Source organism: Camelus dromedarius, chromosome 24 (genome assembly GCF_036321535.1).
Source record: "Camelus dromedarius isolate mCamDro1 chromosome 24, mCamDro1.pat, whole genome shotgun sequence".
Taxonomy (NCBI): domain Eukaryota; kingdom Metazoa; phylum Chordata; class Mammalia; order Artiodactyla; family Camelidae; genus Camelus; species Camelus dromedarius.
This window is the reverse complement of record NC_087459.1, coordinates 9,695,629-9,704,637: the sequence shown is the minus strand read 5'-3', so window position 1 is coordinate 9,704,637 and position 9,009 is coordinate 9,695,629. Positions and strand designations below refer to the sequence as shown.

At 43.2% G+C, this 9,009-nt stretch overlaps 1 protein-coding gene across 1 annotated transcript; it reads left to right on the top strand.

Moving 5' to 3' along the window:
• Window positions 1-451: 451 nt before the first annotated feature.
• Window positions 452-8,665, top strand: ZNF597 (zinc finger protein 597). The gene is made up of 4 exons (XM_010992539.3): window positions 452-516; window positions 773-859; window positions 1,721-1,847; window positions 3,802-8,665. The coding sequence occupies exons 2-4, from the start codon at window positions 827-829 to the stop codon at window positions 4,893-4,895; spliced, it is 1,254 nt and encodes a 417-aa protein (XP_010990841.3). The 5' UTR covers window positions 452-516; window positions 773-826; the 3' UTR covers window positions 4,896-8,665.
• The last annotated feature ends 344 nt before the right edge of the window (window positions 8,666-9,009 follow it).

The following is a 9,009-nucleotide window of genomic DNA, read 5'->3' as shown; positions in this document are numbered from 1 at the left end:
AGACACAGTGGACTGCTCAGGGCAAGACTGGGACCCGCACTCCTGGCCACTTGGCGGGACTCAAGTTTCAGACCCACAGGGCACTGCCGGCCGAACCCCCATTTCAATACCGTACCCTTTCTGGTTCCGAATTCTCCCCGTCTACTTGCTTTCCTCCTTCCCTGAAACATTACATCCCTCTGTGATAATCCTAACGCTCCACTTTATCGGGTCGGCGGGCAAGGGGCTCACGGGGGAGACCCAGGCAGCGGATTCGGAAACACTTGTTTTGAAAAACTAAGGAAAACTACAACTCCCAGCATGCCCAGCGAGCCATGCGTGTCCTCTATTGAGGAACTCTATTGGTCAACACACTAGAAGGCCTGCCCCCTCCGGCGTCACGCTGGCCAATCACAGGACAAGGCTGCGTAAAAACTTGGGCGGCGGGCAGCATCCGGCGGCTTTCCTGGCAGGTCCAGCGTAGGGGAGCATGGGACCGTGGGAGCCCAGCGGTGGCGCCTAGCGGTGGTCGCTGCTGTAAGTCTCGAGTCTCTGTCGGGCGTAGCTTTTTGCTGCTTCTTCCTGGGTGGAGGGAGGCTTTCTGAGATCATTAGTCTCGGAGCGGTAAGTGGGGCCTGGCTGGCCCGGGAGTCGGCCTTTCCGACGCTGGGCCAGGGAGAGAAGCCATCGGCTCAGATCTTAAAAAGGGTGGGGAAGCGAGGGAGCCCAGGGGTGCGTGGAGGAGCTTTGCAAACGAATTGGTCCCTCCAAGGATTATTCTCTCCCCTCCCAGATCGGTCCCGAAGTCCTCGTGGCGACTTGAAGAAGGCATTTCCATCCCCCCGAGATGGCATCCACACTCCCTACAACCGGGGCTCAGGTGAGACCCGGTCCCTTCTCTCGGTCCAAGTTCCGTTCACTCCTTTTAGCCTCTGCCTCGCCTCACCCATCATGATGCGAGGGTTCCTGATCCCCAGATATCCCTTTCACCAAGCTGTCTATGTTCCTACCAGGCATGTAGAAGTAATGGCTTATCAGAGCCTTCCTCTAAGAACCACCAACTGGGATCAAGGCCGGTTGGAGAAGGCTGTAACAGTGTACCTAAGTGTCTCCATGGCATGCTGCTCAAACTTGCAAATTTCTAAGCTTCATTCCACATCTGTTGACTAAACAGAAACAAACAGAACCCCCAAGTGATTCTTAATCATGTCCAAGTTCTGTTGATTTATAGGACTGATAAACTTAGGGAAGGAGGAATAGATCTGGATATGATGCTACAGTGAGCTTAGCAATGAGTGTCATGGGGAAGGAGACGGACCAGCAAAAGGAAGGATGTTGGGAGAACACTGGAACTTCCATCCTGTTCATGATTCTTCCCGGGCTGCTTAGTCTTCTCCTTTACCTTAGAGAGTCCCTACGTAGTGGTTTCCCTCACTGAGAGTCATTCCCTCATCTTTTCTCTTCTAATAGTTTCTTCTAGAACTTCTCACACTTTATTTACCCTTTTGGTCCTTAAACCTCTGCCTCCAAAGTTACATTCGTTTTCATTCCCTCCTTCCCAATCCCCATCCCCCAGCCCTTAGGACCCATTGATACCCACTCCCCAGCACGCAGGATCTTTTATACCAAGCCCTTTTCTCCTTTGTCTCTGATGTTGCTAGCTCTTCCCAGCCTTCCTACACTGACTAAGGGGGTGGCTTTCTGGCTTCTTGTCCTGAGATTGGCTCTCATGTTGCTTCAGGGACCAGTGCTGTTTGAGGACCTGGCTGTGTATTTTTCTCAAGAGGAGTGTGTGAGTCTGCACCCTGCCCAGAGGTCCCTCGGCAGAGACATGGCACAGGAGTGTTTCATGGATAAGGCCTTAATGGGTAAGACAATTTGTTTTTCCTGCATTTTGGAACTTTTGTCAGTTCTAGGATTAGGATTTCATATCTCATCCACATGTTGGTATGGGGGAGTGAGACCCATCCCTGAGTGATTTATGTTGATATGAAAAGCACTTGCATGAGAGCATTTTTTTAAAAGTTTTTTGTACTTACCATATAATTAAAATTTCCAACATGCTTTATTTCTTTTCAAATAAGTCAGTTTTTTACTTGCTGGTGCGACTTCTTTTCATTCAGAAAAATTTCGTTTAGTATTTCTCATCAAATGTTTCTGACAGCAATAAGTTCTCTCAGTATTTTCCCGGAAATAACTTTCTTTCACTGTCATTTCTGAAGAACTGTTTTACTGAATATAGAATTCTTATTTGAGAGCATTTTGTTTGTTTGTTTTAAATTCCTTCACTCGCCCCCATCTCATTGTTTCTGATGGGGTGCCACCTGTTAATTACATTATTGTTCTCCTGTATCTGATGAGTCATTTTTCTCTTGCTCCATGTAAGTTTTTGTCTTTGTCTACCAGCCTTTTTTTAATTTTAAAATTTTTATTTTATTTTATTTTATTTTTAAGAGAGAGCAGTTTTCAAAAGATGAAATGACTCGTAAAAGCCACAAATCCTGTCTAGTACTGTGATTGTGGTTTTTGCCTAAGACATGGCAGTACCTGGTTATCTTTCCAAATATTTGTTATGGTTAATTCATAACTTTACTTGTGAAACTCCATTAGTATGAATTATTATTATTGGCTAAAGATTCAAAATTAATTTACTCTTAAGGTAGTACTGTGCCTTTCTCACCTGAGAGGAACTATACATAGAAATGTTCCTGTGCCTAAGTAGATTTTATCCTTGACTAGGGTTGACTATTTGAGCTTTCTCATAACTCACATTTTATATTTTCTACTTCTCTTTACCATGTTAGTTGCCTCTACCTTCTTGAACATATGAAGCATTTTTATAATAGCTCTTCAAACATTCTTTCTACTAGTTTCTTCATCTGTGTCATATCTGGGTCTGCTTCTGTTGACTGACTTTGCTCCTAGTTATGGGTCATATTTGTCTGCCTCTTACATGCCTGGTGATTTTTGATTGGATGTTGGACGTTGTGAGTTTTCTGTTGGATGCTAGCTTTTGTTATATTTTTAAAATTACTTTTGGACTTTGGTGTGGGATGCTAATTTAAGTTACTTGGGATCAATATGATCCTTTTAAAGCTTGCTTGTTGCTTTGTTAGGGTGTGTTCAGCACTAACTGTAGTCTAGGGCTGATGTGGCCTGCTACTAAGGCAAAGTCTTTCTAAGGATACTGCCTGATGCTCTGTGTGTTGGGGGTCTTTCCACTTTGGCTGGTAGGAACAAGAACTATTGAACTATTGAACTATTACGTGAACTCTGTAGCTTGTTCTTTCTGTTCCTTTTTGGTGGGTCTTTCCCTGGCCTGGGGTAGTTTCCTCACATGCACTTACAGATGAGTACACAGCTAGAGTCTTAAGGGGACCCAGCCTGGATGCCCAGAGCTCTGTGCCTGGGCATCTGCCTCTTCTCTGTGTTTTGCTGTCTAATTCTAGCCACCTTGGCATCCTTGAATGTTGTCTCCTCGAATCAGCAAAACCCCTGCGTACTGTTTGGATTCCTGCACACTGTCCTGGAGGCCAGAAACCCTTCCCAGGCAGTGAGCTGGGACATTCTTAGGGCTGTTGCTTTGATGGAAAGACCCCTTTTGGACTGATACAGTGGCTTTACAAATTGAGAATGTTGGGGAAAATATTAAAAAGGAATGCTTTTTGAAGGCCTGAGTTTTGTTGGCCATCCTAGCAGGGTCTGGCCAATAGGATAAACCATCTAGAGTTTCGTGGTCCTCTGTGTAACTACCTTAGCTTGTTCTTTACCCTGTACTACTTGAGAGTGTTTATTGTCTTGCTTTGTTTTGTTTTTATCGAGGTGAAGGCAAGATTGAGATTAATCAGCAGCTAAGTCTCGAATCAATGGGACTTGAAGAGCTTGCCTTAGAAAAATACTCCATCGCTGTTCCTCTTGTCTATTGCCCAGAAAAATCCTCTGAGCATGGAGTTGGAAACCGCGAAAGGAAAATATCAGGAACTTCTGCCTGCAAGAAAAGGCTCATAAGTCTTTTAGTTACTATCGAAAACCATACCCCATTGGTAGAGCTATCTCAGTGTTTAGGAACCAGCACACTTTCTGAAATTCTTGAATTTCCTGGGGGAGAAGCCACAAATTCATACAAGTGTCCTGAGTGTAACCAAAGCTTCAGTGATAGTTCATACTTGGTTCTGCATCAGAAAATGCATTCAGGAGAGAAAAAGTATAACTGTGGGGACTGTGGGAAGATGTTCAATCACCGAGCCAACCTGAGAACACACAGGAGAATCCACACCGGGGAGAAGCCTTATAAATGTGCTGAGTGCAGCAGCACCTTCCGCCAGCACTCACACCTGTCTCGGCACATGAATGTCCACGGAAAGGAGAAACCTTACACCTGTGGCAGGTGTGGGAGAGGTTTTCTGTGGCTTCCGGGACTGGCCCAGCATCAGAAGACCCATGCTGCCAAAAAAGCCCACGGGAAGTATCTCGGTCAGCAAACAAACCTCGCTCTGCCTGAGAAAAGGCAGGCTTCAGCCCCCCAACATCTGCCCAGCCCGGGCAGGAATTGCTCTTTGCAGCCCCCACTCCCTGCCCTCCCTGAGAAAGGCCACGAGGACAGTGCTGAACACTGCAGTGACTGTGGGGGAAATGTGCTTTCATTCTCCAAATTCAAACCCTTCAAATGTCCCGAGTGTCCGCTGACCTGTCTTCATCTCTCTGAGCTTATTTCCCATCAAAGCACTCATAGACGGGAAAAGGCCCAGACGTGCAAAACGCCTGCGGAAAGTTTCCTCTCGGCCTCAGAGCCTGCCCGCCACTGGAAGAGCCACACAGGAGAGAACCCTTTAAAATGTACCGTGTGTGGGAAACATTTCAGGTTGAAGACACATCTCACTGCCCATGAGCGAACCCATTTGAGAAACGCCATGTAAATAGAGCAAGTTTTCATGAATGTTTGTGCTTTTCAGCATCTAAACGGAAAACTGGGGCATGGTCACCCCAGTGTAAGTGCCAGGCACTGTGCTAAGCACTTTACACACATTCCATGTAAGAAAGCATTTCATTTTCACCACAACCTTGATTGGGCACCATGATTTCTATTTTAGAGTCTCGGAAGCAGAGTCCATGTCACAGCTAGTGAATGAAGCCAGAATTCTGACTTGGTAACTCAGTTACTGTTCAGAGTCCATTTGTGTGAGCTGGAGCATGATGCAGAACTTCAAAAAAAATTCAGTTTTCATTAAAATGAAGGTATTGCTAGAGTTCTTTTAATTTTGTCTACATGGTTTCTAAGTAAGTTTTAGAAGGAAAATGTATTAATTGTTTACTAGTTCTGCAGATCTAGGAAAGTAAATACTTTTATATCTGTTTTATACTTTTTTTTTGCTATAACAATCTAAATGTAATGTTTGTATGAGATTTTTGTTTTACATGTGAATTTCTGGAGCAGTTTGGAAACTTTTTCCCCCTGCCAGGTGAAGAGTTCCCAAATAGGTTGACTAGTTAGTGTCGAGATAGCTGTTGGTGTCGGTGGAGTTCCTCTTCTCGGATCTGATGCCACTGGCCTTTATGATTCAAGTGTTTGGAAGGGATTTTGGCAGTCTGACTAGCCCTTTCTGGTGTCTGGACTTGACCAAGGGAAAGGTACTTGCTTCTCTCTAAGAGGATTTGCCTCCAAGTGTCTACCAAAGCACATTGCCTGCCTTGCAACAAGTAACAGTGACTGTTGTTTAGTAAGCACGCTGGACGCGTTAGGTGTATTATTTAATCGTCAGAGTAAATTTGACAGGAAAGGACTATCCTTGTATTCTCTCCAGGACTTCAAGTTCAAACTCCATCCCTATCATCAGAGATTGCAAACTCTACAGAGTATAGTCTTTAAAGTCTTAGCTGAGTTTTGGTTTAAAAAATTTTTTTTCTTCCTCATATCCAAAGAGAGATACACATAGAAAATCGTTAGAGTTTAATCAAAGTACTTGAAAATATGTAGGTATTTAGATAGTACTGTTAAATATAAATACTGGAGCAAAATATTGTTAAATGGAATGGTTATTAATGTTAAAGAACCAAGGAATCTTGTAAATATACATTCATAAGGAATTTCTCTTTAAGGCAAAATTGATTGGGTACCCGTCAGCAAAACAGCATTGAAAGGGGTTTTTGATTGGGATGTGAGAATGGTTTTATTCTGTTTAAATAGTATAAAAGTATAGCAGTTACTAAAATGGGATTATCACTGGAAAATCTCATGAGCAATAATAACAGGCCGCTTTAGGACTAATTGGGTGGAAACTGGTACCCGGAGGATGTAGTCTCTCTACTGAACAGCAGACTGAGAACTGAATGTACAGAAAGATGCCAGCTACTGCTGCAAGCTCACGTGTTAGAGGCAGGAAGATACTGTTGGTAAGGGAAACAGAAACCAGTAGCCCTGACCCAGCTCACCCACTCCTTTTCCCTGACTTCTCCTTCTTGTTTAACTCCTTGTTTGCAGATCCACAGTTGAGGCCCTGTGCTCTGTATGTCAAGGTCACACTTGGCTCTTTGTTTCGGATGTCTCCACTCTTAGGTTACAGGACACCAGTCTGCCGGGGCTTCGGGGCCTTAAATAAAAACGCGAGGTCTCCTGTAGGTTTTTCTCCAGCAAGTCTCCAGAAAGGGGCTTAGAGTTGTGTAGAAAGATAATCTCCAGTTATGTTTCTTATCAGTCAGCTCTGGGATATAATGATCTTTGCTGAACAGCAGAACAGACTGTCTCTCTGCTCTCCTGCTTCTGCCTTTGGTGGGAGCAGCGGACACAGTGCCTCCCACCAGCACATAACAGGGGCTCCCACGTTTCAGTTGACTAAAGAGCTGCAGGGTAGGGAATGAATCCAGGAAAGAGGCCCCCAGTAGCAGAGTTGCTGCAGAAGGAAGTAGGGAAGACAACTGTAGAAGGTACTTGGACAGAATGGGGCTGACCTGAAATATGGAAGCTCTCATTCTTTCCTTTGCTCCTAAGAAAATACAGGGGAAGTTGAGAATTTACACCAGAAATACTGTTCTGCATTCAATATAGGAAGTCACCTTTGAGGCTTCCTTCACAATTAACTTCAGTTTTACATGTTTATGTTCTAGATTTTGGAAGATTATGCCAAACCTCCATAAGAGGGTAGAAAAATATCTTTTATGGAGACATTAATATATACATGAATGTAATTAAAATGCCTTTTTGGTGTAATATTGTTAATGATTGGTATGTGGAGGAAAAAAAACCCGAGTCAGTTACTGTGAAAGAGGCATATTTTCAATTGTTGCTTTACTGGGAACTTCCACCTAAATACATTTACTGGATGTAATTTGCTAGATGTAATTCAAGCTGCTTTTAGTCCAAGGAGGTGAAGGGAGAGGTCAGTGCCCATCAGTGAGATCTGTGCTGTTTTTATGTTTATGGCATTTTCTCCCTTCTGTTCAGTGTTGACAGACATACATTCCACAGATGGTCATCAACCCAAAGATATCATTAGCCTACCATGTTAGTTTTCATCAGTACTTGGGTGAAAGTTAATACAGGGATGAAACACTCAGTGCAGGAGTTTATTGTTAAAAACAGTTGGCTCGCTACATTTTGCACCATGGATGTTGACACATTATGCAGGGTGGAAAATCTGTACTAAAGAAATCAATTCTTGACCAAATGTCTTGGTTTTGGTTGTTGATGCAGTGATGAAAATGTGTATCAAACAAGTCCTTAACGTGACTACTGGGCTGCTGGGATTTCAGGTTCTGTAACAGCCATCATTGATGAAAACATGATGATGAAAAGCATCATTCCAATGGAATTTAGATGTCAACAGTTTACATTTTGTAATTAAAGAAATGGTGGAATTTAATTGTTTTTCTTGAAGGAGTCGGACTCAAAATAGTGTTGTTTACAGCTTTGTTGCAATAAGTGATAGTCTATTACATCTCCCCATTTAACATAGAAAATGACTAAGCCAGTAATTCAGGGAGTTAAAACTAAAAACAAGTGACATTTCATAGCAGCCGTTTTAAGTCTTTGACTCCTGAGATTACATATAATTAAGTGGCATTATTCTGTTAGCTGCAACAGGTCATGCAATCTGATACTGCAGATTTTGCTCCAAGTTATCTGCCAACTCACTGGATATGCATACAAAGCAAGTTATAGTTTATCTGAATAAAGAGTCTCTTTGAAATTGTTCATTAAACTTGTTATGCCTAGAGGATTTCAGTTGGAAGGTGTTTTTGCTCGGACTATCTGTTTAAAGGGTAATTCAATGATCTTCATGAGAAGTGTGTATACTCATCTGTTCTAGTTTTGTAGATTGAAAGAGCTACTGATCTGATAGCAAGATGACCGTTATCCATCTTTTCACGGCCCATCAGACTACAGGTGTTTTAGTTTTTGGGGGGAGGGGGCATCCTACCTTGTATTAACAGTCTGGGGAGGATGAGGATGTGAAATAAATATACAGTTATGTAAACCTGAAAATATGCTGCAATCTCTAGTTCCTTTGGATACCTTGGAAAGTATATTTGTTGTAGGCACTTGTGCTGTTTGTCTGTTTAATATTTTGATTTTACAGTTTTTGGTGTATTCTCATCAGTCTTAGCTCTAGAGTGCAAGCTCTCACTGGGCAATGATTATGTCTATCTGATGTGCAATTTGGCATCCAATAAATGCTTTTTTTAATCATGATGGCAATGAAGTGAACTTTAAAATTTTTTTACACTTTAGTACTTTTAATGAGATGAATTTTAAAGACTGGCGGGATTGTGGTTTGGAGAGGGTTAACGAATGACTTAGGGTCTTTTAACACTGGCGGTAAAATTCTCTGCTCTTCGGAACTCAGAAGAAAATTCCAGCACTGCAACAGGAGACAGCATTAGATGTCGCATTAGACGTCGAATTCTCTTCCAGTCTTTGCTCTATGGCGGCGGCACAGGGACAAATACCTTCGGCCACGCAGGCCACCGGTGGCACGCATGGGTCGCCGCCTAAAACGGAAATTGGGAGGCCAGAGTGCGCTGAGAAGGGCTCCC